We start from the raw sequence: 19,287 nt of genomic DNA, 5'->3' as shown, positions 1-19,287 counted from the left end.
CACACATAAGTCACCTAATTCCCGTAATTTCTGGGGAGGAGGGTTATCCTGTTCGGATCTGGTGAGTTGCGGGATCAGCACATCAATTGGAACTGAACATTGTATTCCTCGAACCATTCCATCACATTGCTGTCCTTGTGACATGGCGCTTTATCCTTTGAAAAAAATGTCGCTGCTGTCGAGAAACATGATCGTAATGAAGGGGTGTACGTGATCTACAACCAGTGTACGATGCTCTTTGGCCGCGATGGTGCCTTGCATGAGCTCCATTGGACCATGGATGCCCACATGAATTATCCCCAGAACATAATGGAGCCGCCGCTGTCTCCGTCTCTGCCCGGCAGAATAGGTACCGAGAAGCTGTGCCCCTAGAAGACGACGGATTCGCGCCCTCCTATCGGTATGATGAAGAAGCTATATGGTTTAATCAGACCATGCAATGCTCTGCCACTGCGCCAACGTCCACTGCCGACGGTCACGTCCCACTTTCAGTGATATGGTGCTAACATTGTCGCTTGCGTGGGTGTCGGCTGCGGAGGCCCATAGTTAGGAGTGTCCTGTGCACTATGTCCAGGCACACTTGTACTGTGCTCAGCCTTAAAGCCTTACGTTAGATCCGCCACAGTTCACTGCCTGACCTGTTTTACCAGTCTGACCAGCCTACGATGTCCGGCATCTGTAATGAAGGGTGGGCGCTGAACCTCACGTCGTATGAACATGGCTTCATTTTGGTTTCGCTACTTGTTGAAGACACTCAGCACAGGACTTCACGAAAACCCGACAAGTCGTGCAGTTTCCGAAGTGCTTGTACCGAGTCTCCAGGGCACCACAGTCTGCTCTAGATCAAACTTAAGAGAGATCGCGAGCCCTCCCCATTCTACACACGGACAGCAAGGTCACTGAGACTACATGCACCGTGCGTGTGTCTGACTGGCAGTCATTCCTCAATAGTTGATAGTGCTATCTCCTAGACGACGTTATATCAGTAGTAGGTCGGTGGCCACAATGTTCTCACTGATCAGTGTGTAACCGCGTGACGTCATCTGTCCAGTCACGACCAGTGAATGATGTTGACTGAGTATCAGTAATACATTCTATTATTGATTATCTCATTATTTTTGTTTACAGTATCCTTTTTAATATCATAGTTCAAACTGCAATATTGTATTCATTTTATTGTGGTAACATTATTGTAAACTTGACGCTGTCTCTCCGGCCATGGCTGGTGAATGACATTAGGGAAAACTAAATTAGACGTTTGCTACCAGGAGTCTCAGAAGAGCGTGCGGCTCTATGTTTGACCTACCACATACCGATAGCCGTCAACGAAAAGACGGACGTATGTGGCCGTTTCATTAACAAACTCGACGGAGAATACCCCTCAAAGCCGTTGTTGATTTCCTACAAAATGATGGAACGGACAAAACTTCCAACAGTGGCTCGTTTTTTGAATTACAGTTTTACGTGCCGTGGCCTGAGAGAATTCAAGAAGTAAAAGTCCTTGTCAAGTCTTCAGATGCTGCGGCCTATATGTTGAAGGCTGCATTTTCCCTAATTTACATTTAATCCAGTTCACCTGTCTGGCCCATGCACTGCAACGTATTACCGTACTCTACGTTGTCACCTGAGCCAATTCAATTGAGGTGGTAGGCCGGGTACAGGGTTAAAGCTGTCGGTTTTTAATAATGAATTTTCTCAAGACGTGAAATCTGTGACTCAACCACTTTCGACAGACTCCCCAACTTCAGCACGAGAGGCAGAAACTGAATTCATTGAACATAAAAAATGTGGCACACATTCATAGGAATTTTTTTTCTTGCTAGCAGCGTTATATATTTAGTATCTACTGGCTGCCTTTGCTAAAATCTCTATAAATTGTTGAAACTGTAAAATATTAGTTGACACATTAAAGATGATATTGGCAGAGGCATAGCAATAAATCTAATTCTTTTTTTGGCCAGAACTCCAGGCTACTCGAATTTTGTACCATGAGCAATATCCTCATAGGGGAGAAGAAGACGCTCCAACTGACACCTCTCCAGGAATTAATCTCCTAAAATTAGCACCATTGTTAACGCCCTGTGATGTGGAGGGATTACTTTGCTCCTAAAAAAAAGAAAAAAAGTTGTTTCTAGCCGGTGACATTCTATGATTGCAGAGAATTTAGAAAAGTACTGCACATTCATTGCGCTTCAGAATAAAATGTAAGGTAGAGTACATCCGTAATTTCAGTGAAGATGGACACTTCATTTGACAGATGTCAACGAAAATAATTTTTTTTATTAGCGCAGTATAGAGTTTCAAGATAAAAATTAAGCTATGTAAAACGCACCTTCCTGATACCCTTTTCATGTTTATGATACGTTTAACTGCATATATAAGGTTACAGTGTAAACCAGAAGTTGATTTCAGTTCAAATTATTGTTTTATGTTAAATATTTAATAAACTATTTTCGTGATGCCATGACGTATATTCAATAATTGGAAGACACAGACCGATGTAAGGAGAAGTTTCCTACTTTTATGACTAGGCTGACATCACTGAAATGAGCTGAGAAGAGCAGACGCATAAAAATTGTTTTGTTTATAACCTCAGTATTGCATTTAATGGCAGTGTGCCCATTTGAAGTCTCAACATTATTTGAAAACGTTCAGTGATCCATTTCCCTTTTAATTCTGAGGGTGAAAAATCGGCTAAAATCTTTTCTCGAATAATTTCAGACTGTGGTGAAGTGTGGAACGTTTTAAAAGTGGGTATAACTGTTCACGAAACGGTCGAACCTCAGCGACAGTAGAGCAGCTTCCTGGCCTGCCAGTTGAACAGTTGAAGTGTCAGCTGCTTCGCTTGAAACCCGCATTGATGACCTTATTCGTGAAGACCCATATATTACAACTGAACATATAGCAAAGAAAAAGTTGCAGTAAGTGTTGACACCGTTCATAAAGTTATCTGGAACAAGATCAGGTACAGCAGAACAAGTATAAGGTAGGTACCAAAGAAGCTAACGCAACAACACAAGAACACAAGACTCAAAGTGTGTACAGAGTTGAAAGAACGCTGTGAAAGGGAAGACTTTAAAGTGTGATGAAACTCTGGTTCACCATTTTGAACCAGAGCCAAAAGGCAAAGCGTGGAATGGAAGCACATCAGCTCACCTGTCCGGAAGATATTCAGAACACAAGGATCACAGGGAAAAATCATGTTGAACGTATTTTAAAAATATTTGAGGTGTCATCTTCTGTGATTTTTGCACGATCAGCGTGCTATAAACATTGTCTACTATTCAGGCATCCTAATGAACAAAGCCAGCAATAAGAGAAAAATGCAGCAGATCACAAAGAAAATGCATGATATTGCTACACGACAACGTACGCCCTCACACCGCCCCGCTGATCCAACAAACCAATGAAAAAAGTGGGCTCGAGGATACAACTACCTCATCCTACAGTCCAGATTTTTCTCTTTTGGGGCCAGTATATTAACACTGTTGGACATTATTCTGAAAAGTAATAAAGGTCTCGTTTCGTAAAAATCTAGTTCTTTCTATACCAAATTTTCTCTTTAATTGTTGAATGCCCTCGTAAATTTTTCTACGTATTTTACCCATTTTCATTACTTTTGCATGTTGACACCAGGGTCATTCCATAAATCAAGGTAAATATGGTGTATCGTGCAAACATGTGGCATCGCTGTAATCGCAGTAAACACATTCGAAAGCCCGTGTAAAACAATACTAAAATCAACTTACAGATTGCCACCGCGTGCGAGGATGGTTCCGTACCAGCACCTGAAACGTTCAGTGTGAGCTTGGCCATGCTAAAATTTGGATGTAAGCATAGTGGAACAGCGAAAGTAGGTGAAAATTGCCGTTCTCGCTGGCAGAAATGTTACTAAGTGTCATGCGGAACTGTGAGCAGTTGTGGGTGATAGGGCATCACCCACAAAGATCATACTCTTTATGGTGTGTGATGGCCATGGTACTCAGGAGTGTCACCTTGTTAGTTACGGCTATACTGTCAATGCCCAACATCGCCGTAATTTTGTGCTGTACCATCTGCGATGTACAATCCGGCGAAAACGTCCGCCACTGCTGGATAATGAAATAATAGTCCTTGATAATGGTACAGCCCACATTGCAGTCGTCGTCCATAATTCTGTACAACGATGGGAGTGGGAAATCCTCCCCCACCCATCCTAATCGTCAGACCTCAGTTAACACGACTTCGACCTTATTACACAACTGAAGGAGAGTGGGAGACGCTTCGCAAACAGGCCATAAATCCCCAAGGCATTTCGTCTACAAGTGGTACACATTGATGGCAATACCAGTATCTTTCACCGCCTTCCTCGTCGCTCGAAACGACATGTGGATGTTCTGGGGTACTACACTCCTGGAAATGGAAAAAAGAACACATTGACACCGGTGTGTCAGACCCACCATACTTGCTCCGGACACTGCGAGAGGGCTGTACAAGCAATGATCACACGCACGGCACAGCGGACACACCAGGAACCGCGGTGTTGGCCGTCGAATGGCGCTAGCTGCGCAGCATTTGTGCACCGCCGCCGTCAGTGTCAGCCAGTTTGCCGTGGCATACGGAGCTCCATCGCAGTCTTTAACACTGGTAGCATGCCGCGACAGCGTGGACGTGAACCGTATGTGCAGTTGACGGACTTTGAGCGAGGGCATATAGTGGGCATGCGGGAGGCCGGGTGGACGTACCGCCGAATTGCTCAACACGTGGGGCGTGAGGTCTCCACAGTAAATCGATGTTGTCGCCAGTGGTCGGCGGAAGGTGCACGTGCCCGTCGACCTGGGACCGGACCGGAGCGACGCACGGATGCACGCGAAGACCGTAGGATCCTACGCAGTGCCGTAGGGGACCGCACCGCCACTTCCCAGCAAATTAGGGACACTGTTGCTCCTGGGGTATCGGCGAGGACCATTCGCAACTGTCTCCATGAAGCTGGGCTACGGTCCCGCACACCGTTAGGCCGTTTTCCGCTCACGCCCCAACATCGTGCAGCCCGCCTCCAGTGGTGTCGCGACAGGCGTGAATGGAGGGACGACTGGAGACGTGTCGTCTTCAGCGATGAGAGTCGCTTCTGCCTTGGTGCCAATGATGGTCGTATGCGTGTTTGGCGCCGTGCAGGTGAGCGCCACAATCAGGACTGCATACGACCGAGGCACACAGGGCCAACACCCGGCATCATGGTGTGGGGAGCGATCTTCTACACTGGCCGTACACCACTGGTGATCGTCGAGGGGACACTGAATAGTGCACGGTACATCCAAACCGTCATCGAACCCATCGTTCTACCATTCCTAGACCGGCAAGGGAACTTGCTGTTCCAACAGGACAATGCACGTCCGCATGCATCCCGTGCCACCCAACGTGCTCTAGAAGGTGTAAGTCAACTACCCTGGCCAGCAAGATCTCCGGATCTGTCCCCCATTGAGCATGTTTGGGACTGGATGAAGCGTCGTCTCACGCGGTCTGCACGTCCAGCACGAACGCTGGTCCAACTGAGGCGCCAGGTGGAAATGGCATGGCAAGCCGTTCCACAGGACTACATCCAGCATCTCTACGATCGTCTCCATGGGAGAATTGCAGCCGGCATTGCTGCGAAAGGTGGATATACACTGTATTAGTGCCGACATTGTGCATGCTCTGTTGCCTGTGTCTATGTGCCTGTGGTTCTGTCAGTGTGATCATGTGATGTATCTGACCCCAGGAATGTGTCAATAAAGTTTCCCCTTCCTGGGACAATGAATTCGCGGTGTTCTTATTTCAATTTCCAGGAGTGTATTTTGACGGACAGTAGTTGATTCTGATTCATTTTTGTTCCATTTTTACTTGTGCACAACAATTTTACACACAGCTCCAATGCATATGTTTCTATCAAACATTTTCCATGCCCTCCTGTAGTGGAACCCTATTTATGTTGGCTTTCCGATCAACATTACCTTACTGATTCAATGCACATTGTGGAATTCCCATGTTGTTACATTATTGCAAGATATAACATAGCTGAATGACCCTAGTATTACATAAAGTCAGGTCTATAGCCACATCATACCAAAGTTTAGACAAGATTTTGGATTTCCTTATCATCAATGTCTGGAGGCGATGCTGTTTTGGTCCTTATCCTTTTTCAGTATAAGGTCAACTGTTGCAAACAGCACTGTAATAGTTTTTAAATTGTCCTGGAAAAGCATGAGGACCAAAGCAAGCGCCATCCACTGGAACACACTGCAAGAGCAGAAAGGTAATAGTGATTGAAGATGGAGTGTAACAATGAGCATCTATTTCTGACCATCGAACTGTGTAGTACAATAGCACGTCATTTTCAGAGGGGAGACTCCGTGGACACAGTGCTGGGGTCCCCTGAGACGGCTCGGCCTCGTGCCCGTCACGATCAGGCGCCCCCAGCACCGGGCCGGTGTCGACCGCGGCCGCCATCTTGGGACGAGGTGTCCCGCGAGGAGCGTGTGGAGCTGGGCGTGCTGCCGCCACCGGTCCCACTGCCGCTGCCTCTGCCGCCAGCGCCCAAAAAGCCTTCCTGGAGGCAGGAGTCCATTTCTGTAGACCTCGGCAGTTCTTCCGAAGACTCTTCTGAGTCCTCTAGCAGGTCAGTTCCAACTCTTCCTTTATCTAGCGACAAAGGTAGATTTCATATTCGTAGATTTCCGATAAGTGTTTGATATGGTGCAATACTGCAGACTGTCAAGGAAAGTAAGAGCATGTGGACTAGGTTCCCCAGTATGTGAGTGGCTCGAAGGCTTCTTAAGTAACAGAGCCTAGTACGTTTTTGTAGAGGGTGAGTGTTCATCAGAGACAAGGTGTGCCCCAGACAAGTGTGATAGCACTGCTCCTATTCTCTATATACACAACTAACCTGATGAACAGGGTGATGATGCCCTGGAGTACGGGAAGCTATCATTGTTGAGTGACTGAAGGAGGATACAAGAAGACTTAGAATCTGTAGCCTGCTCTAAATGTGGAAAACCTTAAAGTAATGATGATGAATAGGAAAAGCAATCCTGTAGTTTTCGGATACAGCATATGTAGTGTGCTGCTTCATGCGGTCACATCGATTAAAATATCCAGGCCTAATATTGCAAAGTGATATGAAATGGAAGGAGCACAGATGTCAACACAGAAGACGAATGGTCAACTTTGGTTTATTGGGAGAATTTTAGGAATGTGTGGTTCATTTCTAAAGAAGACCATGTAAGGAACACTCACGCGATCTATTCTTGAGCAGTAATCAATTATTTGGGTTCCCCTCCATGTCATACCAAAGGAAAACATCGAAGCAATTTGGAAATGTGCTGCTAGATTTATTACCGTAGATTTGATCATCACGCGATTGTTACAGACATGCTCTGTGAACTCAAATTGGAATCACCGAAGGGTAGACGACATCCTTTTTGGGGGAACACTGTTGAAACAGTTTAGAGAAGCAGCATTTGGGGCTGACTGCAGGACGATGCTACTGCCACCAAAGTAAATTTTGGGTAAGGACCACAAAGATAAGAGATGTTAGAGCTTGTGTGGAGGCATATAGACAGTTGCATTTCCTTCGCTCTGTTTGCGAGTGGAACTGGAAAGGAAATGACTTGAGTGACACAAGGTATGCTTCAACAATTTCCATATAGTGGCAGCATTAATTGAGTAACTTTTACTAAAACCAAGTGGCATTTCTCATAATACTTTTCCTTTGCTGTAGACTTTTCTGATTTGAGTTTTTCAAGTATCTTACTTAGAATTAGACTAAAATATTTCGTCTCTAGTTTCTAGCCTTTATGTGGAATACCTTCATTGTAATGAGTTTTCATTCCTATACATGAAAATACGTTTATTTAATCTCTCACTTAACAACAATGTCAGACCATTAAACGTCTTTAATTGATTAACCCCTCCCCCCCCCCTCCCAATAAATCAAGAACCTAGTTTGAGGTGCTCTGACGAACACTAGCCAGTCGATATGCAGCAAGGGAAGTCGAACCGTATTCAGAATAAAGACACTTAGACTGTCACAATTTTATCAGTAAACTGTCGAAGTATTCGTCATAAAGATTCCGAATTTACTTCCCTCCAAAAAGTTCTCGCGCTCAAAATATTCTTGGAGCCGACATATGGCTGAAACCAGAAGTGGAAAGCTCTGAAATATTTAGCGAGTCGTGGAACTTATATCGGAAAGAAAACTAGTGGGTCGTTGGAGGGGGAGTGTTCATTGTAGTTGATAAAAATATTGTCTCTATTGAGGTCGAAGTTGAGAGTGATAGTTTAAGTCATCTGGTAGCGCATAACAGGTGTAGTAAAATCAAGTTAATTGCTAGATGGTTTTACCGGCCACCCGATTCTGATGTGACACTTCAAGAGTCATTCAAAGAAAGTCTACGGTCAATAGAGTGCAATACCCAGATCATACAATACTAGTTGGAGGCTAGTTTAACCTGCCGAATACATACTGAGATGTCTATGGGTTCATTGCGGGAGGTACAGATAGACAGACATGTGAAATAGTTTTGAACACGTCTTCTGGAAATTGTCTTGAGCAGCTAGCTCAGGAGCCCACACGCAATGCAAATATCTCAGACCTTATAGCTACAAATGGACAGCAATCTGCGGTTGTTTACTAATGCCGTGGTGTACGGTAAGGTGTCGAAGGTGAATGACTGTAGGAAGATACATAACGACTTAGACAAAATTTCCAGTTGGTGTGATGAATGGCAACTTGCCTAAATGTGGAAAAAAGTAAGTTAACGCAGATGAACAGGAAGATCAAACTTGTAACGTTCGGATACAGCATTATTTGTGTCCTTCTTGACACGATCAAGTCGTTTAAACATCTGGGCGTAACGCTGCAAAGCGAGATGAGGTGGGACGAACACGTGAGAACAGTGGCAGGGAAGGCGAATGGCCGACTTCAGTTTATTGTGAGAATTTTAGGAAAGAATGGTTCACCTGTACAAGAGACTGCGTACAGGACGCTGGTGTGACCTGTTCTTGAGTACTACTCGATTGTTTGGTATCTTTACCCAGTAGGATTGAAGGAAGATATTGAAGCAATTCAGAAGCAGGCTGCTAGATTTGTTACCAGTAGGTTCGAATAACACACAAGTGTTTTGGATATTCTTCGAGAACTCCCATTGTAATCCCTGAAGGGAAGGTAACTTTCTTTCCGAGAAACACTATTGAGAAAATTTAGAGAAACGGTATTTGAAGCTGACTGCCGTTCTATTCCACTGCCGCCAAAATATATTGCGCGTGAGACTCACGAAGATAAGATACGAGGAATTAGGACTCATATGGAGCCTCACAGACAGTCGTTTTTCCCTCGCTCTATTTGCCAGTAGAACGGGAAAGGAAATGACAAGTAGTAGTACAGGGTACCCTCCGCCATGGACCGTACGGTAGCTTGTGGAGTATCTATGGAGACGTAGATGTAGATGTAGAAAGACCTCTCTGTTAGTAACGAAGCATGCGTGCCTCAGTGATCCAGCAAGTAGCATTGTAGATGGAGCTGCAATGGAGGGATATGTGTTGAAAGGCCAGAGAAACATGTGGTTCCTGAAGAGGGGTAGCACCTTTTCAGCAGTGGGAGGGGCAAGAGACTGATGTAGTCTTGCAACATAAATCAAAACAGACATACTCTGCTGGTACTGCGAACGGCTGAAAGCAAGGGGAAGCTACAACTGTAATTTTTCCTGAGGACGTGAAGCTGTATTGTGTGGTTAAATGATGACAGCATCCTCTTGTCTGAAATATTCTGGAGACAAAACAGTCTCCCCTTCCGATAGCCCGTGGGGAATACTCACGAGGATGTCGCCATTACGAGAAACAAAACTGGCGTTTCGTGGATTGGAGTGTGGACTGTTAGATCCGTTAATAATGCAGCTAGATCAGAAACTTTAAAAAGGGAAACGGATGGGTTAAGGTTAGACGAATGGGAATTAATGAAGTTCAATGGCAGGAAGAATGTAGGTGAATATATTTATAAAGTTCAAAAATTTTTGAGAAGGTGACGTATTCTACAGTAGTATCTCACCTTAGCAACAATAATATCCTCAGCAAAACATAGTTTGGGTTTCATAAGTGTTGTTCTACTGAGAATGACATTTACAAGTTGACTTACCAGATTTTGCAAGCGTTATATAACAAAATAGCTCCAGCTGTTATTTTCTGTGACCTGTATAGATAAATTGAAATTTTATGGGATTGATGATATGGCTAACCAATGGATAATGTCATATATAGCCAAAAGAATGCAGAAAGTGATAATTAGTAATTCAACCAACATGGCCCAGGGACATAAATGTGACGGGAGAAATTACGTATGGGGTTCCCCAAAGCTCCGTCTTAGATACGCTGTTGTTCCTCACAAATGTAAATGATCTTCCGTCTAATATACAACAAGCAGATTTAGTTCTTTTTGCATTCTAACCAATCCAAACGTAAATACAGAAACAGAAGGAATGGTAAACAAGTTTTTTAAAAGTGTCTTTTGACTGATTTTCTGCAACTGGTCTCACCCTCTGTTTTAAAGAGCCACAACATATTCAGTTCTAAACGTTGTAGTATCACGTCGAGAGAATATGCTATTTCGTTGTATTCTCTGTCTTACGACTCGTGTGCGAAAGTGTCCACGAGGTGGAGATGTTTATCATTATCTTAAAAAATGTAGAAGCCTAATATTAATAACGCACATGATTTGAAATATAATGCATAATGCTTATTTGACGTCCGATCTATGCAGAGTACAAGGGTTAGAGACCAAATCATTACTTAATTAATTTTTTTTTTTTGTGATATGTTACAATGCAGCATCACCGGTCTATTGCGGTCTAACTGTGTTGGTGAGGCAGTAAATTTCCACAGGGCAGTGACTGCGTCACTGCAATTCACTTTGAATTTCCACAGGGCAGTGACTGCGTCACTGCAATTCACTTTGGTGGTGTGGCGGTGGGGCTTGTGGTCCCGTGCCACCCTCTGACGGTGGCAGTGCTGCATGAGTCGGGCAGAAGGATTTAGCTTAACATGGGTGGGATATGATTGGGGGGTATTGGGCGTGGAATGGGGGCTGGTCCCGCCAGAGGATGCGTCCGTGGTGGGCGTCATTACAAAACTACGGAGGGTAATACTGACACGCAACGATATAGTGGCTGCGAGTGACAGCAGCGATGCTAAGAAGAGACTGTTGTTCTTTGTATCTCTGACTTTGATAGCTGACTTGGATGTAATTTTTTGTCATCCTAGCGGGAGTAGAGAGAGGTATATATTGTTGTGTGAAAGGGATAGTTCGCCACTGTAATCAAAATTGTGACTTTAATGTTCGGTGTCTATATAGAAAAGACGGAAGGATTAAAAACCATTGTAATTCATAAGAGCTCATCTTGATGAATAAACGGCAAATGTATTCATCGTCAAAGACAACAAAACAGGAAAAAGTAATTCATCCATTTAAAACCCCGACATTTCACATTGTTTATGTTTAAGTTTTACCAGCAAGATTTACATCCTGTGCCGAAAATAATTTCAAGAGCCTGCATCGAATTTATAATAACACGGATTAAAACCAGTGATGAGTGGCGTTGCCGTCTTTTCTCAAAAGTAACATTCAGTTGCCCAGACGTGGATTTATTCTCGCTGCAACGATTAAGGATCTGCTGACATTTTCATTTCCCTCCCGTTTTTTTTTTTTTTTTTTTTTTTTTTTTTTTTTTTTTTGTTAGGAAAAATCCTGCTATCAACTTCACAGACATTCATAATATTCCTATTTTTTTTTTCATTTTTTATCTGCACAGTCGCCCAGTACAGTACACAGTCATTCAAGAGAGAATTGGTACATTATTTCAATTAGCTTGAGGCAGGGATATTGTAACAATTAGGGGTACTATACGAATAAATGTAACAAATGGTAAGGAAATAATGAATATGATGTTGTTTTTGTTGTGGTCTTCAGTCCTGAGACTGGTTTGATGCAGCTCTCCATGCTACTCTATCCTGTGCAAGCTTCTTCATCTCCCAGTACCTACTGCAACCTACATCCTTCTGAATCTGCTTAGTGTATTCATCTCTTGATCTCCCTCTAAGATTTTTACCCTCCACGCTGCCCTCCAATACCAAATTGGTGATCCCTTGATGCCTCAGAACATGTCCTACCAACCGATCCCTTCTTCTGGTCAAGTTGTGCCACAAACTTCTCTTCTCCCCAATCCTATTCAATACCTCCTCATTAGTTATGTGATCTACCCATGTAATCTTCAGCATTCTTCTGTAGCACCACATTTCGAAAGCTTCTATTCTCTTCCTGTCCGAACTATGAATATGATGGAACTTCAAAATTCATAGTGATGAATATGATGGAACTTCAAAATTCATAGTGATAAATTTTCAGTTTCTCACTCTTAAATAACACTCACAAAATGTTAGAGACTATCCTTAAATCATACTATTATTAGTTGGTTTTATTGAATTGAAAAAATAACTGAAGGCAACTGAGCACAGAATAACGACGGCAGCGAAGCTTTTTATCTTCAAAGTTATTTTACGTAAACCACAGATATTGATTGCACTCTCAACACCCATCTGCAATTCATTTATTTTAAATTTAACATGAATAATAAGCTATACTCAAAAAGCTTCTCAAAGCGACTAATCTAGGAGCCGGTAGGTCTTCGATGAAGATGTCTGCAATCTGATCCTCCGAACATACATGCTCGGCGGTGATTATTTTGCAGTGGTGAAGATGACGCACAAAGCTACATTTAATGTTGACATACCTCAACCGACGGTGTTCCCGTTTCTTCAGTAACCGTACACAGGACTGATCACCCTCGAATATACGAACTGGTAGCTGGAGTAGAACTTTAATGCCGTCCAGCAAACATTTCAGCCAGAGTAGCTTAGCAGCAGCTGTTGCCAGAGTTACATGTTCCGCCTCTACAGACGACAAAAAAACACCAGTCAGTCTCTTCGTTGCCCAGTGGACAGTATTTTCAAACAGTTGTAATAGGTAACAAGAGTTAGATCTTGCGTCTTGCTTTTTGTGCATGTTTGCATAACGTAGGCCAAGAAGAGCTTCATGATTCCCTTGACGATAATGTAGTTTCATGTAGAAGTTTCCTTTGATACATCTCAAAACTCTTTTCAAGCATCCCCAGAGTTCTTCCGATGGATTGTTATGGCATCTGCGTAAGAAGTTGACAGCGGCACATAAATGAAGGCTTGTTGCTGTCATTGCATACATCAAACATTCGATCAATTCTTTCCATGGCTAATATATCCTTTTTCTTTCCTTGATTTCCAGTTTAACTTCCATAGGTGCCTTGACCGGGTTACAGCCTTGCATGTTCAATCGTTGTAACAAATTCTTCAAATATGACGCTTGACTCAGTTAAATTTCTTCGTTCCTTGAAATCTCGATTTCCTAGTAAGATTGTGATTCTCCTAATTCCTTTATTTTAAACTTCTTCTGTAACTTAAATTTCATTCTCTCCATTTCCTCTCTATTATTTCCTAACATCAGAATGTCGTCAACATAGAGCACAATGTAAATGACAACTTCCTTTAAAATCATATAGTGAAGTCATTTATCTCCTTCAGGCTGAGTAAATCTTATAGAGATAAGAAACCTATGAATAGAATAGTGGTGTTTGCTTTCAACTCTATAAAGACTTCTGCAACCTGTGAACCAAACCAGTTGTGTCTTTCAGTTTTTCAGAAATAGCCACTCCTTCAGGAATAACTATGCACATTTCCTTCTTGAGTAATCCATGAAGAAAAGGGCTAGCAACATCAAATTGTTCCAGAAACAGTCATTGCTGGATTGCAATAATTAACATTATTCTAACAGTTGCAAGTCGAACCATTGGAGCATATGTTTCCTGATCGTCAAATCCTTTTGTCTGTGAGCATCCTTTAGCCACAAGTCTAGCCATGTGTCTTATTTCCATCCGTGTCCTTCTACAATTTGAACACCTGCTTACTGCCGATTGTCTATCTTCCAGTGGGTAATTTAATATACATCCGAGTCTTGTTTTCCTTTATAGAATCTGTTTCATCCAGAATAGCTTTATACCACGATTCCTTATCTTTACAAGTTATAATTTCCTTCTAGGTTTTCGCTATATCACCGACAAATTTTCAGCGTTCATTGCAAGAACAGCATAGTCATCCAGGCATTTGGAAGCGTTACTCATCCTGGTACAACGTTGAACATCTTTAACTTCAGTTTCCTTTCAGTCGCTGGACAGTTCTTGTTTTGGAATTATTTCATGACCTCCATCATTTGGTTTAACATCGTGTTCGGTGAATTAACCTCCATTATCGTATTTGTGTTTCTTTTCTAATGATTCCTGTACAGATTCCGGAATCCAGTCCTCAAATCTTCCTTCGTAGAAAACAATGTTGCTTCCTGTGACTATTTCTCCTTCTTCCGGACAGCAAAGTCTGTAGCCTTTAGGACAGGAGCCAGTGACGTAACACTTCAAAGGATTGCTGTCGGTCTTCCCTGTTCTCAATTCCTTTGGTACCAGTTGATAAGCAATACATCCAAATACTCTCAGCTTACTCAAGTTAGGTTTCTCGTTGTACTACAAAGTTGCAGAAACCTTTCCTTCCAGAGTCCCAGTATGACTTCTATTTAATGCAGATATACAGCAGTATGAACAGCTTCTGACCAGAACGTCTTAATTTACATTGAAGTATCAAACAGCGAGCCTTATCAGTAAGAGTTCTGTTCATTTGCTTCGAGACACCATTTTGCTGAGGAGTATATCTGATTCTAAACTCAAACAATATTTATTATTCATCATAGAATTGCTTCAACTCTTTCACCATATATTCACTAACATTGTCACACCGCCATCTGCTGATCTTCAAGCTGAAATGAGCTGTAGCCACGGTGTGAAACATCTTCAGAGAGCGAGTTACCTCCGACTTCGATTTCAGTACGTAGACCACTGCAAAATGAGTAAAGTCGTCGACGAACTTGAGAACGCACTTCTTACTGTCGAACGATTCTGGTGAGATTGACCCACAGGTCACTGTGGATCGTCTCATGGCACGTATTCAGTGTGATCGTATGGCAGCTGTGATTTTTTCCTTCGACACAATCTGAGCATCGTTCCTAGGGATTGTTAAAGTGTCGAGTTCCACTTGTGGCGGAAGGAGTTTATTGTTGTTGTTGTTGTTGTTGTGGTCTTCAGTCCTGAGACTGGTTTGATGCAGCTCTCCATGCTACTCTATCCTGTGCAAACTGCTTCATCTCCCAGTACCTACTGCAACTTACATCCTTCTGAATCTGCTTGGTGTATTCATCTCTTGGTCTCCCTCTATGATTTTTACCCTCCACGCTGCCCTCCAATACTAAATTGGTGATCCCTTGATGCCTCAGAACATGTCCTACCAATCGATCCCTTCCTCTAGTCAAGTTGTGCCACAAACTCCTCTTCTCCCCAATCCTATTCAATACCTCCTCATTAGTTATGTGATCTACCCATCTAATCTTCAGCATTCTTCTGTAGCACCACATTTCAAAAGCTTCTATTCTCTTCTTGTCTAAACAATTTATCGTCCATGTTTCACTTCCTTACATGGCTACACTCCATACAAATACTTTCAGAAACGACTTCCTGACACTTAAATCTATACTCGATGTTAACAAATTTCTGTTCTTCAGAAACGCTTTCCTTGCCATTGCCGGTCTACATTTTATATCCTCTCTACTTCGGCCATCATCAGTTATTTTGCTCCCCAAATAGCCAAATTCCTTTACTACTTTAAGTGTCTCATTTCCTAATCTAATACCCTCAGCATCACCCGACTTGATTCGACTACATTCCATTATCGTCGTTTTGCTTTTGTTGATGTTCATCTTATATCCTCCTTTCAAGATACTGTCCATTCCGTTCAACTGCTCTTCCAAGTCCTTTGCTGTCTCTGACAGAATTACAATGTCATCGGCGAATCTCAAAGTTTTTATTTCTTCTCCATGGATCTTAATACCTACTCCGAATTTTTCTTTTGTCTCCTTCATTGCAATATACAGATCGAATAACATCGGGGACAGGCTACAACCCTGTCTCACTCCCTTCCCAACCACTGCTTCCCTTTCATGCCCCTCGACTCTTATAACTGCCATTTGGTTTCCATACAAACTGTAAATAGTCTTTCGCTCCCTGTATTTTACCCCTGCCACCTTCAGAATTAGAAAGAGAGTATTCCAGTCAACATTGTCAAAAGCTTGCTCTAAGTCTACAAATGCTAGAAACGTAGGTTTGCCTTTCCTTAATCTAGCTTCTAAGATAAGTCGTAGGGTCAGTATTGCCTCACGTGTTCCAATATTTCTACGGAATCCAAACTGATCTTCCCCGAGGTCGGCCTCTGGTAGTTTTTCCATTCGTCTGTAAATAATTAGCGTTATTATTTAGCAGCCGTGACTTATTAAACTGGTAGTTCGATAATTTTCACATCTGTCAACACCTGTTTTCTTTGGGATTGGAATTATTATACTCTTCTTGAAGTCTGAGGGCATTTCGCCTGTATCATACATCTTGCTCACCAGATGAAAGAGTTTTGTCAGGACTGGCTCTCCCAAGGTCAGTAGTTCTAATAGAATGTTATCTACTCCCGCGGCCTTGTTTCGACGCAGGTCTTTCAGTGCTCTGTCAAACTCTTCACGCAGTATTACATCTCCCCTTTCATCTTCATCTACATCCTCTTCCATTTCCATAATATTGTACTCAAGTACATCGCCCTTTTATAGACCCTCCATATACTCCTTCCACCTTTCTGCTTTCCCTTCTTTGCTTAGAACCGGGTTTCCATCTGAGCTTTTGATATTCATACAAGTGGTTCTCTTTTCTCCAAAGGTCTCTTTAATTTTCCTGTAGGCAGTATTACCTTACTCCTCGTGAGATAAACCTCTACATCCTTACATTTGTGCTCTAGCCATGCCTGCTTAGCCATTTTGCACTTCCTGTCGATCTCATTTTTGAGACGTTTGTATTCCTTTTTGCCTGCTTCATTTACTGCATTTTTATATTTTCTCCTTTCATCAGTTAAATTCAATATTTCTTCTGTTACCCAAGGATTTCTGCTAGCCCTTGTCCTTTTACCTACTTTATCCTCTGCTGCCTTCACTACTTCATCCCTCAAAGCTACCCATTCTTCATCTACTGTATTTCTTTCCCCCATTCCTGTCAATTGTTCCCTTATGCTCTCCTTGAAACTCTGTACAACCTCTGGTTCTTTCAGTTTATCCAGGTCCCATCTCCTTAAATTCCCACCTTTTTGCAGTTTCTTCAGTTTTAATCTACAGTTCATAACCAATAGATTGTGGTCGGAGTCCACATCTGCCCCTGGAAATGTCTTACAATTTAAAACCTGGTTCCTAAATCTCTGTCTTACCATTATATAATCTATCTGAAACCTGTCAGGATCTCCAGGCTTCTTCCATGTATACAACCTTCTTTTATGATTCTTGAACCAAGTGTTAGCTATGATTAACTTATGCTCTGTGCAAAATTCTACCAGGCGGCTTCCTCTTTCATTTCTTACCCCCAATCCATATTCACCAACTACGTTTCCTTCTCTCCCTTTTCCTACTGACGAATTCCAGTCACCCATGACTGTTAAATTTTCATCTCCCTTCACTATCCGAATAATTTCTTTTATTTCATCATACATTTCTTCAATTTCTTCGTCATCTGCAGAGCTGGTTGGCATATAAACTTGTACTACTGTAGTAGGTATGGGCTTCGTATCTATCTTGGCCACAACAATGCGGTCACTGTGCTGTTTGTAGTAGCTTACCCGCATTCCTATTTTTTTATTCATTATTAAACCTACTCCTCCATTACCCCTATTTGACTTTGTATTTATAACCCTGTATTCGCCTGACCGAAAGTCTTGTTCCTCCTGCCACCGAACTTCACTAATTCCCACTATATCTAACTTTAACCTATCCGTTACCCTTTTTAAATTTTCTAACCTACCTGGCCGATTAAGGGATCTGACATTCCACGCTCCGATCCGTAGAACTCCAGTTTTCTTTCTCCTGATAACAACGTCCTCCTGAGTAGTCCCCGCCCGGAGATCCGAATGGGAGACTATTTTACCTCCGGAATATTTTAACCAAGAGGACGCCATCATCATTAACCATACAGTAAAGCTGCATGCCCTCGGGAAAAATTACGGCTGTAGTTTCCCGTTGCTTTCAACCGTTCGCAGTACCAGCACAGCAAGGCCGTTTTGGTTAGTGTTACAGGGCCAGATCAGTCATTCATCCAGACTGTTGCCCCTGCAACTACTGAAAAGGCTGCTGCCATCGCAGATTTAAGATACATAGTTTAATGTTAATATATCTCAAATCTGCGATGCCACATTTTCACAATAGTTTCAGCTGAAGTAGCTGAGAAGGCTTCGTATTACAAAAAAAATTTAAAATGTATAGCTGAGATTTATTCCTATTTGCAGTAGCAATGATTTCTTTTCCATTTGTAATTAAAGCTTGAGCTTTTTCGAACTTGATACTAAAACCATTCATTTCCAATCTTCTAACTGACAGCAAATTATAGATAAGATCAGACACAGATAAATCATCTTTAATCGTTATCTGAATTTCCATTCCTTTTGCAACACTAGTGACAATAATTTGTCCTTTTACTTTAGCCTCAAGAAAAATGCCTGACTCGGCTACTTTAACGTCAATTCGTTGTTCCACTTTCTTTACATTAGTGAGTGGTATCTTACGGTTAATCAAGTTTCTCCAGAGCCCAAGAACAAATTTATGTTGTTCGCTGACTGATCTTCACTTGATGCTGCAAAACGAAAATCATCTTCCTCTTTGACGTTAGCCACTACCACTGAATTGCTGGTTCCTGATTTCTTGTTTGATAACTTTGGAGTTATCCCTTTTATGACCAGGCTTTCCACAACGATAACAACTAAAGTTGAATGAGTTCGCTGAAGTTCCTTGCGATTTCTTGTTTTACTGTCGTTTGATGAAAGTTTTTTCTGATACCGTTGAGTCTGAAAAGCTGTAAGAGGCAGTTTATCTTCATTTTTGTTTTTCGCAAGGACTCCCGCTTCGACTATTCATCCAATAGCCTACTTTTCATGAAGCTCAGCGTCAAGTCTCTCATTGAGAGCGTTTCGATTGCAGTGACCATTACACTGTGTTCTGCAAGCATCGTTAAAAGTACAGGGGAGAGGCAAAATAATGTGAACAGTGGTAGTTATGGGATTGTTGTGCTTCACGGTCAACAACGC

General features: G+C 42.4%; 1 protein-coding gene across 1 annotated transcript in view; it reads left to right on the top strand.

Annotated features, from left to right (window-relative positions):
• Positions 1 to 6,287: 6,287 nt before the first annotated feature.
• Positions 6,288 to 19,287, top strand: part of LOC126419512 (uncharacterized) — a 33,076-nt gene continuing 20,076 nt past the window's right edge. The window contains exon 1 of the mRNA XM_050086702.1: positions 6,288 to 6,634. Within this exon, the coding sequence (XP_049942659.1) occupies positions 6,288 to 6,634 (347 nt within the window). The remainder of the gene's footprint in view (positions 6,635 to 19,287) is intronic.

Source organism: Schistocerca serialis, chromosome 9, assembly GCF_023864345.2.
Source record: "Schistocerca serialis cubense isolate TAMUIC-IGC-003099 chromosome 9, iqSchSeri2.2, whole genome shotgun sequence".
In the NCBI taxonomy this organism is placed as follows: domain Eukaryota; kingdom Metazoa; phylum Arthropoda; class Insecta; order Orthoptera; family Acrididae; genus Schistocerca; species Schistocerca serialis.
Note: the sequence above shows the minus strand (reverse complement) of the source record. Positions and strands in the feature narration are given on the sequence as shown.